Genomic DNA, 15622 nt, shown 5'->3' with positions numbered 1-15622 from the left:
CTTTCCTGGGGGAATGAGCAGGAGGCAGCAAAGTCTTGCACAGCAAGAGCATGTTGGTAGATGCCTTTGGCTTGTGCTGGGGATGGTGGCCCTCTAGCATGGGTGCTGAAAGCAGGTTACAGTTCGACACTGACCCTCAAAAATTGAAGACTTTTGTTATGCCAGAAAGAAGCAACATCACCAATTTATTTTGGGGAGAGTGAGAACTGATGGGAAGGAGCGTGCTTGGCCTCCAAAAGAGGATTTGCTTCTTGGCCCACTTTTACTGTGGTCAAACAGAAGCAGCTAAATCAGCAGCTCTTGAAAAACTTTCCGCCTTGTGCTCCAGAGAGTGTTAAGCAGGGAGCGAGCGGGAGGGAGGAATCACCTGGGTTCCTGCAGGTAGGGGTGACCCTGGCTAAAGTGGCAGTGAGGTTTAGGGTTTCATGGGTAGACTTGGGTGCTGGGGGTGCAGTTGGCCCCAGTACAGTTCCTGTGCCCGCCGCCAGCCTGCTTCTGTTTTTCCGTCTGTAGAAGAGTAGTAACATTGACCTCCTTTGTTAAAGTGTATGTGTATATGTATATACATGCATACATGCCTTTTATCCTTTTTTTTTTTTTTTTTTTTTTTTAAAGTATCAGTTTTCATATCTGGTACCTTTAGTGTGCCTGGATTAGAGGTGGAATATTTTGTTCTGGGATTTTACTTCTCCCGGGATTTGCAGCTCATCTGAAAATGAGGACAACCGCGGTGTGCTCCATTTCATCAGAAAGAGCTGGCAATGTGACCCTTCCTTGGGCAAAGTTTTAGCGTCCTCTCCCCCTGCCTGACTCTCATGCTGGAGAGGGATCACAGGATATTCTCTGCCTTGCCATTTCTGGATACTTGTTTTTGAGCACAGATGTTTCGAGAAACCTGTCATCTCTGTTTTCCATTCCTGAGAGTGGATGAGTCTCTGAAATGAAAAGCACGCTAATTTTGTACCGTGTTCTCAGTTGTTATTTCTGTAAAGGCTTTGTTTATTTGGGAAAGATTTTGGTATGTGAATGTGCTCACACCCTAAAATGTTATATTAAGCCAAACATATAGGCACTACAAAATGCGAGTTTTAAGACGCTTTAATTAATAGTAGCTGTCCTCTTAAAATTTGTAGTCTAATGTCTTTAAACATAGCCTGTTCTGTGAAAAACATCCATTTTAACATCGAGCATGTTGATAATAGAGACTGTGTGTTTTTTTAGAATACAAAAAAGCCCGACAAGAGATAAAAAAGAAATCGTCTGATACACTGAAGCTACAGAAGAAAGCAAAGAAAGGTAACTTGCTCCATACTTGTACTGTTAGAAACCTTTTGTGCTGTGCTCATTGACAAAGATTGAATAGCGATAGGACTTTCTATTGTAAAAATTCGCTCCCCTGTAATGTATTCCTGGTACGTACCAGGGTACAATTACTATGTGTCATTTAAATCATATTCTGAAGCTGCTGTCTAATGTTCTTATACAAAAGCCTTAAAACTGTTTGTACAAAGTCAATCACGTTTTAAAATAGAGCGCTTGCTGCTAACTTATTCCTGTTAGGAACGTTGACACGGTAACATGACTTGTGCAGATACCTGTAAAATTTTCTAGAATCTTTTGGAATAATGTAAAAAAAGCCATTATGTAAATGTTCTTTAACTATTAACATTTCTCACTGTTCTCCCTTTCTACCACCTTTCTTCTACTTTTTTTTTTGTTTTTTTTTAACAGCCTTTAATCTCCTAAACCTTACATTATTCTTCAGGATGTGAGAAGGTGGCATGGGTTGTTGTCAGGGGGAGGGCACTTGGCAACCATAAAAAACTAAAGATGAGTAAGAAAAGAAAGGGAGTTCTCCGCAAAGGCAATCTGTCTCTTTTAGCAGCTGAGTCTCATGCTCCTGTTGCGCTCCCACCACCACCTTGTCACAGGAGTTTCATCATGATGGTAATGGAAACGTGCATCGCTGACTGCTGCAGCATTGCCATCACTAAGGGTTTTGCTTGGCCACGTGCAAACCCCACCAAGCTTTGGAAAAAAGATACAGAGCTTGTACAGAAGCAGACTTTCTGGTTCCCTTTCCCGGCACTGGGCTCTTCCCAGCCGGGTGGGAAGCGTGCGTTGAGCAGCTCCCAGCCTGCAGGTTGCAACTTGTGCTTCCCCTCCTGCCTGAAAACTGTGAGCCCAGGGACAAGCGAAATAAACGCTGGGGCGGGGAGTTTCTTTAACTTTTTAAATGATGTAAGTGTTATCCAGAACAGATGAGCTGTCTCTAACTGTCCGTCCTAATAGGTGAGTCAATAATTATGCTGGTGGAAAGCCACATGACTGGAAAACTGCTCCTGAGTTTTAGCTGACTTTAGATGAGGGATGAGGGAGGGCGAGATGGAAGCCAGCAAGAGGGAGCTTAGCTCAGTAGTTCCTGTGTGTCTGTCTGTCATGGAAAAGTTCAGTGTTTTCAATCAGAATGGTCATCTTTAGAGGGACGTGATTTTTTGTGGTAAGATTTTATTTTGGGGTGATGCATAAACATGTTTCTCATGTTGTGTGACGAATTGTCAGACTTCAGAACAACAGCTTCAGAGAGTCTGTGATATTCCCTCTGTTTCTTTTTCTTTCTTTCCCCCTTTTTGGTCTCATTGCATCTTGTCCCTGTGTGGTACAAACTCAATGTGTGGCAGGTGAGAGCTGAGAAAAGCATGTCCATGATCTGGGAAGAAGGAGCCATTTTTTGAACCTGTTTCACTGACTGGCTCCATCTCCCTTTTATCCTGCTTCTGAGTATTGAATAAATCAATCTGCACTCTTGGAGGAGGAGGCAGCATTTTCTGTAAGGTGGGAAGAGGAGAGAGAAGCACTTAAAGCCTTCTGGAAAAAAATCCCACTGTTTTTGTACTGCAGATACCACCGTAGGTGTCTGTCAGCAATGGTTAAAGCAAGTGGACTTTCTCTCTGGATTTTCTGGGTTCATACCTCCCTCCCTTAATGTGGGCCATGGCTAGTAAAGAGGGTCAGCACACTGGTGTCTTCATTAAACATCTTTGAGCAGGAAGTGGAACAGGCCTCATTTTGCTATTATTTTTATAGCAGCCGTGCGATGATTGAAGTCTTTTTTTTTTTTTCTTGTTATTCTTTTTAGATGTCATTCCCTTGATTAATTTTGCTGTTATGACATGCTTTTGGAGTTGTCGATGAACCTGCTGTATTTCTGTGCTGTGTCCCTCCGAACTGCTGTCACACGTGTGGTGTTTGGGTCCAGAGCACAAACCCACTGGGACTGAGGTGGGGTTCAGGCTGGTCGCGGAGGCAGGTGTACGGGGAAAGCAGAAGCAGTGAAGGCTCCCGGGTAGTCAGTACAGGGGAAAGGAGGAGCTGCAATGTTTTTGAGGAGCTGAGAGTTGTTCTCATGGCCCCTGGGGAGCAGAGATGCAGTGAGGTGTTGAGGCTCGTATGGCTGTGAGAAGGAGTGCCCAAATCTGCTGGCCCTGTGGGTTCCCAGCACAAGTGGGCAGGCGGTGGGAGCAGGTTCACCCTGTCTTCTTGCAAGTTATCTACAGTGCTTAAATAGAGAAGAATAAAAAGTAGCAGATGCTTTTTCCCCTCTTTGCCTTTTTGATCCCTACCTTGAAGGAATAAAGCATCGGTCTGAGTGCAATGTCAAATGTTATGAGAACTTCTTTGTACGTACCCACCTTGATAGATCTGTTTCGTGTTCTATGTGGTGAAGTGTGCTGCTCTTGCTGTCACTGAGGGATAAAAAAAAATCAAGAAGGGGTTTATTTATAAAATGATAAAGCTGCAGAAGTGATTCTGCTTTGGGTCGCAAATGAGGTTTGAACTGTGGGCAGGGAAGCTCTTGGGTGAAACTGTCCTGGCAGGCATGTGGCTGAGTGCATGAACGTCTTACCATGTCTTCGACTCTCCTGTTTCCCTGTGGCTCAGACTGACTTCTTCTGTTCTGTTCTTCCTCAAGCAGGACCTGTCCCTTTGTTTTTTCTGTGAAGTTACTGACTCACCTATGGGAACTCTAAAACAACCAATTCGTTCCCTTCCTAGCGCTTGTAAGAATATTTTTGAATTAACCTTATGATCACCTGCGGGCAAGTGAGATGTGTGCTGAACTCTGGATTTGCTTAAACACCGCGCATGCTACTAAAGACGTCCTTCAAGCTTTCTCTGCTGTGACTGGATGGGAAAGTGGTTTTCTTCTGCTTTGGGCAGCTTCAGATCTAGGAACTCAAATACAACCCTCTGCTTCTCTCATTCGCGTCACGGCAGTGGTGTCCTCTCTCCCTGCCCCGTGGGGCTGCAGGGGCTCCCTCTCGTAGCCGCGGCTGCAGCACGCGTAGCAGCGCCTTGCTCCTTGCCTGCGTCTGGAGGACGTTTGGGAGAGAGGCCCGTGGGCTGCGTGGCTTGTCCTGGCAGGAGGCTGCAGGTTGGGCACCCCACCTGGGCGCTGAGCTGCTGAATACGTTGGGGTTTGCCTGTTCTCTGGCTTCTGCACGGTCTCTGTTTGTTCTGGTTCCATGCGGCCAAGTTGAAAGTTCAGGCCGGGCATTTAAGATCATTTATTAGAAAGTATGTTTGCAGAGTAGGTGTGTTAATTACAATAAAGGTGTTTCCAAAGCTTGAAATAACAGGGAAAATGCCAAGGTTTCCAAAGAAAACCAGGAGGTGTTAGGGGTCCTTTTTGGAAGTTTACTAGAGTATATCTGGTAAAATGACATGCCTGCGTGTAAAAGACCTTACATTTTAAAAGACCTTACGGGGATCATTTTCATTCCTTTTGTTGTCTTTGACTGTAAAAAAAATAAATTAAAAAAATCCCTATGAAGTCCAAATATACGTAGTCTAAATAGGATCCTGGTGCACCTCCCAGATCCGTGCAGTCCCTGGGGGTGTCATCCTGTTCCTTACCCCCTTGCTCCCAAGGGGAACAGGCCCACGGCACGTGTTGCCCTCCCCAGTGTTGAAACTTCGCTCTTGTCTGAACAGATTAAGCAACGCAGTGCGTGGAACTGCACACATCTTCTGAATTGCTCTTTGTTTTCAGACAAACACTGGACATCAGAAGTTAGCCCAGCTAACCTGAGTCAGCAGAATAATTATGCGTATATTTAAAATAAATTCCGTATTTAGGTTTCTGCTGAGTCAAGGCCTCATAAGTGGATCCATAGCTGCTAGAAGCTGTTGATGCTATATTGAATTCAGAGGAGAGACAGCAGCTGTGGCTCTGCATGTAACCATTTTGGGAAGTTAACAAAATGCATGATTCTTAATTTAAAAAAAAAGTGTCAAGACTAACTTAAAATATAGCTGAATGTATATGTAAAATCTGGAGTGCATGGTGGCTTTATTTTCTTTATTTCAGCTTGGCTATTAATGATTAACTAGACAGGTTTCCCTTCTGCCTGTAACTTGACTGGTAGGTTTAATTTTCAGGTTCTTCATGTGGAACTGTGTGTGAGCTTTGAGGAAAATGTCTAAATCCAAGTGGATTTGTGAAAAGGAGTTTCATGTAACACTCTCAATAATATAACACGTGTTAATGTGAAAACTGAGTTTTATCTCTAAGCCGTTCGTAGAAGTTTCTGCAGAACGCCCTCAACATTCAGTACAACATTTCATCTTGTGTCCCATCGATGTTGAGTATTCAAACTCACAACCTCTACTTTTGAGGATGCAGCAGTTTTGGAAAGTATTCTTACTTTTAATGAAGTTGAGAGAGTAGAGCATTACTATTTATTTACTGTAATACTGTCAAAAGTGCTTTTTCTTCCCCTCCCCCCGGCTAGCGAAGATGACCTGTTTTGGTTTTAGAGCCTTTGCAGCTGTTTTTGTGTTACACTCTGGTCTTTGAAACTCTAATATTGTTACATTCCTTTCAAGGATGATTGTGCAAACCCCGTGACTCTTAACTGAAAGACATGAAGTCCTTCAACGTAATTATAACCGAGGAACATCTCAGTTCTTAAAGCAAATGCTGACCTTCTCATTCAAGTGCTTTGCACTCTCTCCGTACTTGGCCCTCGCCCTGCCTGGAGCGGCAGGCTGGGGAGGGAGGACCCCCGGCCACCCCCTGCCTCTGCTAGGAGACGGCCTCGTTCCTCTAAATTGGTCAAGTGTGGCACGGTGACTGAAGCGAGAGCCAGAGCTCGCTCTGGAGTCAGTGCGATACGGCTCAGGAGGAGGGAGGCTAATGAGAAAATTCTCCTTATCTGTTGCAGGGAAGAAATCCTGTGTGGATGAGGCCATGGTGTGCGGGGTTTTTTTTTTTCTTTTTTTTCCCCCCGCAAGCTTATACTGTAAGCTCCACTTCATAAAAATTCAATGAAGACACGTTGCAAAACAAGTGACCAGAGATACTTCTTTGATTTACTTTCATTCCTTGAGTTTTGAATGCCTCTTGATAGTTCCCCGCTTTTTGACAGCAAGCCAGGTTTATTGCAAAACTTCGTATATAAACTTTATATACAACCTTATATATAAAGTTTTTTAATTAAAATATACATATCATGGTTAATCTTTTTGATGTTCTTCCACATTGCATCAGCAATTAGTTTTTCATTTAATTAACAATCTGTTGCAGTAATTGCAGTAGAGAACATCAAAAAGCGCTGTGGTTACTAACGCAGCACCCGCCTGGAGTTTTGCAAGTTCCCGAGCTCCCTCTTCCCTGCGAGGGGATGAGCTTTGTGCCACTTCAACCAGCTTGACCAGAGTTTGACAGATGTCTGTGTTGTGCACTTAACTGTGAAGCGCGGGTTAACACGTTCTCACCTAAGAATCTGCAAGCTAAACAAGAGTTCCTAAACTGGTTTAAGTCTCTTAAAATAAAACTGTATGGTAAATAACCGGGAGTTTCGTTTGCAACAGCCTATCAGGAAGCGAAGCTAACGCGTTTGTCTTTATCAGCAACGGAAGAAGCCAAAATAGTCTAGTCCAAACTGCTCGCTCTCTTGTCTTGGCACTGATGATAATGTCTAAACTCTAGGAATGCTGGAATACCAGTTTGACTTTTTTTATTTTCCTTTCTGTGTCAATTTTGTGTCCTGCCATTTCTCACCATGCGCACCTGCCTGACAGCTGAGGCTCTGGGTAAGTCTGTGCCATGCTGTAACCCTGGTGGCTGGTTTATTGTAGCCCTTGCTGTGGCCTCTTTATGGTGTCTGGTCTCCACTAACTGCCTAGACTTTAATTTCTAATGGAACTAAAATATCGCCTAATCTTAATGAACAAACCATCTTTTGATTTATTTTTCTTTTGGCATCTAATTGGAACACTGCAAAAGAAGAAAATCAGTATTGTAGATGAACCTCTGGTTTATTTTAGAAAGGGATTAACATGGACTGATAAATCATGTCACAGTTGGGAGAGAAGTTAAATGGAATAGACATGTCATCGAGGTGATGTTCAAATAATTTAATATCTTATCGTTAATATGACTTTTAAAGTCTAGAGCTTAAAGTCCTTAGTGTTGTTTGTAAACCTGTGATCCAAGTCTCCCTTTTTTCTGAAAATCGCATGCACCTTTCTTAACCGATAGATAAGAAATCACTATATTTAACTTCATGCTGGGGAAGGGGTGGAAATCAGCGTCACAGTTGTCTCCTCTTTTGCTGCCTGTTCACATCTCAAATCTGTTTAAATTGGAGTGCTGTTTCAGTTGTACTGCAAATTTAAAGTAGCTGCCTTAAGATCTTTCTGGGAATGAAAGGCGGTGTTTCTGAATTTGGGGGAAATAATCATACCTCCACTTGTAGGCGTAATGATGTAGGTGTTGCCCTTTGGAGAAGCCTGGATTGATGGGATGGGGAGACTCTTACCCCAGGTGCCTTGGCTGGACACCTGGAGCTGGGCACTGTGGTGCATGCTGCTTGTCCCCTCTTTTGAAACCACACTGTGTGTTTTTCTTGTTTGTAATTCAATCTGGAAGCTTCCTTTGGTAACTGGGAACTTTTCTTTTAAGGGACAGCTTAGTATTTTTGAACATTAGCAGCTGATTCAGATCTCCAGTAGCCACCAGAAAGACGCAGATTTGGTTGCTGAAGGGGTCAGCTGATGTTAACCCCAGCAATGAGGTTTTCCACCTTTCTGTAAATGGAGGCAGAATTCTTCTGTTCTCAGCCTAGATCCATAGTGGTTTATTTTGTTGGCTTCACTGTGCAGGACTTAAAGGGGTTGTTCATCCTGGCAGCTGAAGCAGGTATGCTCTTGTGAAGAAGGTGATTTGGGAATGAATGACTTGGAGCCTGCATTGGTTCATATGGGTAGAGGTGTATTCAGCATTGTCTCATACAGTATACATTCTGTCACTATAAAGTGTCCGTCCTGAATATTCAGATTCTGTGCAGACACCTGGAAAAAATGTGAGGGAACACTCTTTAAGTGAGAATGTGGAAAACAATAATTTCACCAATATTCTCTGCGTTTCTTTGTCAATAGCAGCATTAACTTCAGCAGGCAGAGTTGCATTGGGAGCATCATTCTCTTTCGCTGTTGCTGATGGCTTTGCTAGTTTCAGTTGTCTTATAATATACAGGCATGAAATTGGGTTGAAAATTAGATTTGCCTTTTTTCTTCTCCCTAATACGTTTCCTCTACTAAAGTTCTTTTCAAACAACGGTTATTTAAGAAGCTGCATGAGGCTTTCGGCTGTGATTCAAACAGAACACTAAAACTGAGGCTTTAATGCATGTTTGTCCTTTAAAGCTCTTGAATGGCATGATAATGATGTGAAGCACCTGCTCTGAAGGTAACATATTAAGACTGTCCTTGCAGTAGTGGTGGATTCGTGTTAATATTGATGAGAAGCAGTTCAGCTCTCTGCAGTTCATTAGCTGTTACTTGCCTGTGTCAAGGCGCAAGTCCCAGGGCTGTTGGAGCATGGCGCTGCTGAAGTCACTCTACAACTTCTACTCCTCCATTTTTGCTCCTCTCTGCAACACCAGGGCTCCACTTTGAGAAAGACTGGATTTGAATTGGTTTTCAGATTGTTCCTTGGTTTTCAGATTGTTGATTTGTTCTCCTGAGTGCAACCAGATGTGCTCTGCAGAGCCATCCCCACATCATGTTCATGTCTGCCTGGTTCCAGACCAGAGACCTGTGACTACATTTGATGCTTTTCACCATTTCTAACGGTGATTGCTTTGGTGGGTCATTCAAACCTGTTGGCAGCTGGGGTAGGAATATCCTTCCAGGTGCAGTTCTACAGCTGCTCCATGATGAGACTGCTCTGGAACGATTGTCTGTCATTATGATAGTTGTGTTGGTTTGGAAATGTTTCCGAATGGGTAACCTAAAGGCCAGAGAATGTGGGCTGGAGAGAATAATCAATTGCTGATATTCCTTATGAAACTGTGCCTCATGTCCACAGCAGAAAAAATGCAATCAGTTGTCAGGCATGCCATAGACAAGTGACCTTCCCCTCGTAATTCAAAGGGGAGAGCTGCATTGCTCTCCAGTGGCCGATGTCCCTTCTGAGATAAGCAGTGGATCCAAACTAGCGGAGACCCAAGGTGGGCGAGGAGCAGAGGTGATCAGCAGTTGGCTGTCACATCCTCGGTGTTCTCTGGGTGTAGGAGTGCTCTCGAGAGGCTGTGTTCTGCTCTGCTTAACGCAGGAAAACGGTTAAATTGGGCAGAGATCTTGTCCGACAAAGTGCTGAGCTGTCTGAGTGCTGTAGGAGGCAGCTGGCGATTCAGGGAGTAGGAAGAGTTATGCCGGATTTCAAAAGACTCACTAGATTGATGTCTGCATTATGGAGCTTTCAAAGGACGTTAATAAAGCTTTCCTGCTCCTAAAAGAAGAGTTGCGAGGAGACATCGGGAGAGAGCTGTATTCATGCCGTGTAAACGTCTGACTTCAGACCCTCATCTCAGTGATTCACCTAAGCTTGTTTCCTGCTCTGAATTACACCCAGGACAGCTTGTGTGTTTTCACTGACTACGTAGGTGCCCAAGGTGAAAGTGGCAGTGAGGAGATGGTGTGTCTGTTACTCATAGAATCATAGGATGGTTCGGGTTGGAAGGGACCTTTAAGATCATCTAGTTCCAACCCCCTGCCATGGGCAGGGACACCTCCCACTAGACCAGGCTGCTCAAAGCCCCATCCAGCCTGGCCTTGAACACTTCCAGGGATGGGGCAGCCACAACTTCCCTGGGCATTAAGGACTTCCTTAATGTCCTGACTCAATTTAGGGAATAAAATGGAAACTTCGTAGAGGTACAGAGGATGTTGGAGAGCGATGCAGTTTTCACACGTGCTTTCGCCAAAGGGTTAAAATGCACAGCTTGAATATTATCCTGACGACTTCGTTGAATTGAGTAAGTTACACAGGTGTAAACAAGGTTTATTTCTACCCCATGTTGTGGGTGCTCTGTTGGTGTGGTCCAAGACATCCTGCTCTCTGAGGTCTGCATAAATTACCAAAATTCACTGTAATTGAACCCACTTTATCAATGGAGTCCAGTTGCTTTCTAAGTGTGTGTCTTCTCGCTGCGTAGGCGCATGCATTTAACAAGGATTTACTGTTTTAAGTGCATGATCATACGGTGGAGCAGCTGAACATTTACAGCAGTTCTCCAGAGCTGAGCTAATGAGTGTGTGACTTAGTTCGCAACTAATACATTTTGTATTTGGTACGTCCACACTAGTGAGCCAGCGTCTGGGTTTAAACAAATGTGAGGTTGTTTCACCTGCTGTAATTTCCAGAGCACTCAACGTAAGGGGTCTGAGAAATAATGCAGCTCTCGGTTTCAGGAATTTGAAAGACATTCCAGAGAAGTATAAAATGTTTAATCACTGCATCTGATAGCAAAGTAGAGTATGGGGAAGGGCCTTAAATGTACAGCATGGTCTTCAAGCAGAAGGGCCCAGTTTGTCTCCTAAGGATGGCAGAGGAGAAGGCACAGGACCTTCAGGGAGTTATCCAGAACTCTTCTATTGCTTGTTTCTGGCAGATGCTAATTTTGAGAAGAAGCAGGTGACTGTAACTTCACCGTCAGTTATTTTTGAAGTTACTTACTTCCAAAACAGTTTTATGACCACATTATGATCCAGCCTCATCTGGAGGGTCAGACACTGGGGGTTCCTGCTGGCAGTTTGGTACCCAGGTGGCCTTGACGGTGGCTGTGCCGATGTTGGACGACACATGATTCTTCGAGGATCCATTGCAGAGCTCTGCTTGTGGGTGTCTGTGCAGTTTTATCTGGACTGTGTCTAACTCTGTACAGAGGAAATTTGGATATATCCAGTCTGAAATGCCGCGAAGCCGGCGTGATTCTCTTTGCTTCCATCGCTGCTCTCCTTCCTGCAGCTCTGGCTGTGTATTAGTGCAGGGGAGCTGAGGACTTCACCTTGCTCTGGAGTATTGAAGAAATACATATGATAATAAGGCAAAGGTTTTCCTTTGTAATTCTGATCTTGATTGTACTACACACATCAAGAGACTTTTTTCTTCCTCTTGCTTGTAGCTTTAAATCCTCCATGCAGAAAAGTTATTGTCCATAAAAACTGATTTTGGGGTAACTGCTTGTAACTCACCTACCATTTTTCAATATTGTCGTCCTGGTATTTAGCTACAGTGGCGTGAATATGTACCCGGATACTTAATTTGCATGTGATGGTGTTTCTGGGAGATTTGAGACAAATTTACACAGCTGAGGTTCTTTAGAATATTTATGGTGTAAGCTGCATGAAAACACCTTGCAACTGCAACATCATTGACTCAGTAATACCATGGCTGAGCAGCAGCTCTTCATTCCTAGAGGAATAAATTTTTGACATGATGCAGAGTAAGCAGTTGGTGCAGAATAAGATGCTTAACTGTCACAGAAAGTTTTGGTGTTACGAGTTGACTATAATTAACACAGAGAAGCTTTTTGATTGCAAAACATTGGATTTTTTTTTTTATTTCCACAGACAAATACTGGAAATTAATATGCATTTGAGGTGCTGATAGTGTTTTTTTTTTTCTTTTGGACTTTGGAACAAAGAAAACTGTTTTAGTCGTTGCTTGTGTAGAGTACTTGAATCCAGTGGTCCAGTGATCAGTAACATGTTCCTAATATCATCTCATAATAGGAGATTCATTCAATCCTGTAATGACTCTACAAAGTTGTCATTAGGGCCTTGCTAAGCACAGAAGTAGGAAGGAAGAGGAATATACCTGGGGTTAGTGATTAGTGTCCTCCCAATTAGCAAGATACTGATTTTCAGCAAGGATGATGGGAAGGACTTGTACAGCTTACACTTTGAGAAGGTCCTTATGTAAAATGCTGTCTTTGGCTTGTTGAAACTTTTTGAATTGAGACGGATTTCTATTCTAAGCAAAAGGAAAAAAAAATGCTATGAAATGCTTGATTTAAGGGCGGGGGGGAAGCCTTACTGATTTGAATTAAGGGAAAACGCTGGTTGAAACTTGACTTATAAAAGCACAATCTGGCAGCAGTGCTGGCTGAAAATAAGATTGTCTGCTATGGAGATCCACAGTTTTGACAAAATATACTCTTGATTGTTTCCTGCATACAGGACGGGGTGACATTCAGCCCCAGTTGGATAGTGCTTTGCAAGATGTCAATGATAAGTACCTGCTGCTTGAAGAAACCGAGAAGCAAGCTGTCAGGAAAGCGCTGATCGAGGAGCGCGGTCGATTCTGTACTTTCATCTCGATGCTGCGACCTGTGATAGTAAGAGCTCTCTGTTTTGAGTCGGTACAATTCACAAATTGCATACGTGGCCAAAAGTCTCTAAAAAGAGTAGCTTGTTATGTCTTAGGAACGAATCTCTAGACCCATAGAAACTAGCCAAAATTCAACCTGCATCTCTGCCTAGCAAGTGGCAAGAGTTGGGCTCGCTCTTTGTAGGCGTTTGGAGTAATTCAGAAATGAAAGACACTGAATGCTTTCAGGATGACTAATGGGAAGACAATGGGCACAAAGACTTTAAGTGGGCTTGAGTTCCCCATGCCTACCGACCTGAGACATTGCTAATGCATTTTTTTCCTGCTGCCTTTTTTTCTTAAAATCACATTTTAATATAAATCTTCCTTACTCCTACTCCAGTGCTAGGACTGATAAATGTTTCAAGACCTCCCCTGTGTATATAATGACATTATCTGACAGATTGCAGGCTGCTTCCATGCAGTTTTGTGGCAGCTCTTTTCCTCCTACATGACAGCTTTTTCAGTTCATTGAAAAGGTTTAAGTGTATTTTCATAATCTCAGGTTGTCTGATGCCCGACGACGAATCGTTTGCGGCTTTGTGCAAGCATGCTGCATTTCTGAAGGGTCTCCAGCGCGCTGGGAAGATGTTCCCAATGCTTGTTTACAAAGAGCGTCAGTCTCAACAGAAAACTATGGTTAGGGAAGTAGGGAGGTGATGGCTGAGCAGGAGAAGGTGAATTGCAGACTCTGAGGACCTGGATGGAATCTCCATGGTAGCTGAGGGATTACTATGGTAACTTACGGTGCAGGAATCCTCGGAGTTAGCTGTTGATGTAGCTTAAGCCAGAATGAATCATAGATGCGGTAATGCTTCGTACCTGTGTAATGCCTTTATCTCAAAGTTGCTAAAAACTAGCAAAAAGTACGAGTTTAGCACCTGTTTAGGTTGAAGGTTAAAATCCTTAGGGCACATTCGTGAGTATACATAGAAGAGCTAAATCTTTTCCAAATGCAGCAAAAATGATGCTGTTTTTCTGAAGATGTCACAAAAAGAAGGCCGAGACTTACCTCATCAATGAGAGAAAAGGATTTCTGGGCCTCAGAACTTAGAGCAATGTTAAAGTAGTTATAAAACTCTAAATTAGTATTTACAGCCCTCTTTCATAAGCAGTAATCGCTTAATGGACAAAGAAAAGGCAGCTCCGCTGAGCATTCCCACGGTCATCAGCAAAAAGAAGGTGGTCGTGTGTTGTGTTGTGGGTCTGATTTTTAAAGCCCAGGCTGTGATTAGCCTTGCTCTTTTGTTTTTTCAGGAAGAAGAAATATCAATGCTAGGAGAAATAACCCATTTACAAACCATATCAGATGATCTGAAAAGTCTCACCATGGATCCACACAAATTGCCATCTTCAAGTGAACAGGTTAGCTCTTGTTACCTGGAAAACATTTTTACTTGTAGCTTGTACCGATTTTCCTTTTGTGTTATAAGAAATAGACTACTAGCGTTTAGTCGCTTAATGTTATGTTTTGTGTATGCTTCACTGCAGCAAGGTAATTTTTAACATAAACAATTCAAAAAAATTGGTTTTGAAGTACCAATGAGCGCTCCTGAAGTATTTGGTGAGACCAATGTGAAGTGGTAGCAGTAACACTTTGAAATATATGAAGATGCGCAGTTTCTGCTGAGGGTACCTGAGGAATGATTGTCGTCTCCTTGCCCTACGTTTGAGCATCCCTGTCTTTATGTGGTTGCAAGATTGCTGGGATTAGATGGCTTGATGGAGTCTTAACATTTGAACTTTTTTCCATGCTGTCCTTAAAATGTGTAGGAAAACGTGTATCACTAAATGGCTCCAAATAGGACCTTTTCCTCCAAGCCTGGTGTGTGAACTGTTTCTTTGTCATATGTTAATCACCTTATCATTGACCTAGAAGGTTGAAAATTGAATCTTCAATTAGTTTTTTAAAATGTGACAGTTTGTAAACTCTAAGGCTATAATAGGGGTTTTTTTTAAGGAAAACAAAACAAAACAAAACAGCTTACAGCATGGATAAAATTAATCTTTTTAAAGATTTTCAATTCAAATCTGGATTTTTCTTCTGTGATAGTGTTGAAGTATGGTAGTTCCTGGAAAGCCATGGATGAAGCTGACTCTCCTGTGTAATAAACACAGTGTAATTCTGGACTGGGTCAACTGGCACTGAAAGCTTGTAGTGGTGACAAATGTCGTATAACAAGCAGATGCTTTCTGTTAATAAGGGAAAAAAATTTCCACGTCCTTGATGCTATTGATTATCTTTCATCAGGTAATTTTAGATTTGAAAGGTTCTGATTACAGCTGGTCTTATCAGACTCCTCCATCCTCCCCCAGTACTACAATGTCCAGAAAATCTAGTGTTTGCAGGTAAGTAGACTGGTAATACTTAATTTTAACCTGTTTGGGGGCAAAGGGAGGCAAGTTCAGACTGTGGTATGGATTTGTATGCATACTTAAATAACGACTCTTAATGACATCAATCCCTCGTGGTCTTTACCCGTTTAAGTGTGTGACTGGGAATATTAAAAAGGATGGGCATGACTGAACAACTTTTGAACTCAAGACAACTTGAAGATGCTTTTGATTCAGTTCTCTTGAATCCATTTCAGATCAAAGAGCAGACTGTACTGATCTAAGCTCTGAGATTGTTCATTCATAATTTCCTTTTCTGTTTTTCATGTGATGACTTTTTTAGATTATTCTAAGTAGCTGTTACTAGTCAGTAAGTTAAACTGTTTGAAAAGGAAAAACATCCTTGGCAATTGCCCTATCAGTCTGGTAGATGGAAATGCTTTTTTGATACAAGTTTTTTTGACTGTTTAATGCTGTCTAATGCTGTCCTGAAATATGTTGAAACACTGGATTCTGTCTATGCTTTCTCCGTAAAAACTGTTTTCTCTCATAAAACAGTTTATTAGC

The 15622-nt window shown here is 42.7% G+C and overlaps 1 protein-coding gene across 17 annotated transcripts in view; it reads left to right on the top strand.

Moving 5' to 3' along the window:
- The window catches only part of MTSS1 (MTSS I-BAR domain containing 1), a 128462-nt gene that overhangs the window by 95078 nt on the left and 17762 nt on the right, over positions 1–15622 (top strand). For 9 of the 17 annotated variants that reach the window (XM_074577813.1, XM_074577801.1, XM_074577810.1 and 6 more), the window contains 5 exons: positions 1222–1296; positions 7087–7098; positions 12532–12689; positions 13979–14086; positions 14973–15070. In XM_074577813.1, coding sequence (XP_074433914.1) covers positions 1222–1296; positions 7087–7098; positions 12532–12689; positions 13979–14086; positions 14973–15070 — 451 coding nt within the window. The remainder of the gene's footprint in view (positions 1–1221; positions 1297–7086; positions 7099–12531; positions 12690–13978; positions 14087–14972; positions 15071–15622) is intronic. The other 8 variants (XM_074577809.1, XM_074577812.1, XM_074577811.1 and 5 more) reach the window with 1 other exon arrangement.

Source organism: Larus michahellis, chromosome 2, assembly GCF_964199755.1.
Source record: "Larus michahellis chromosome 2, bLarMic1.1, whole genome shotgun sequence".
In the NCBI taxonomy this organism is placed as follows: Eukaryota; Metazoa; Chordata; class Aves; order Charadriiformes; family Laridae; genus Larus; species Larus michahellis.
Note: the sequence above shows the minus strand (reverse complement) of the source record. Positions and strands in the feature narration are given on the sequence as shown.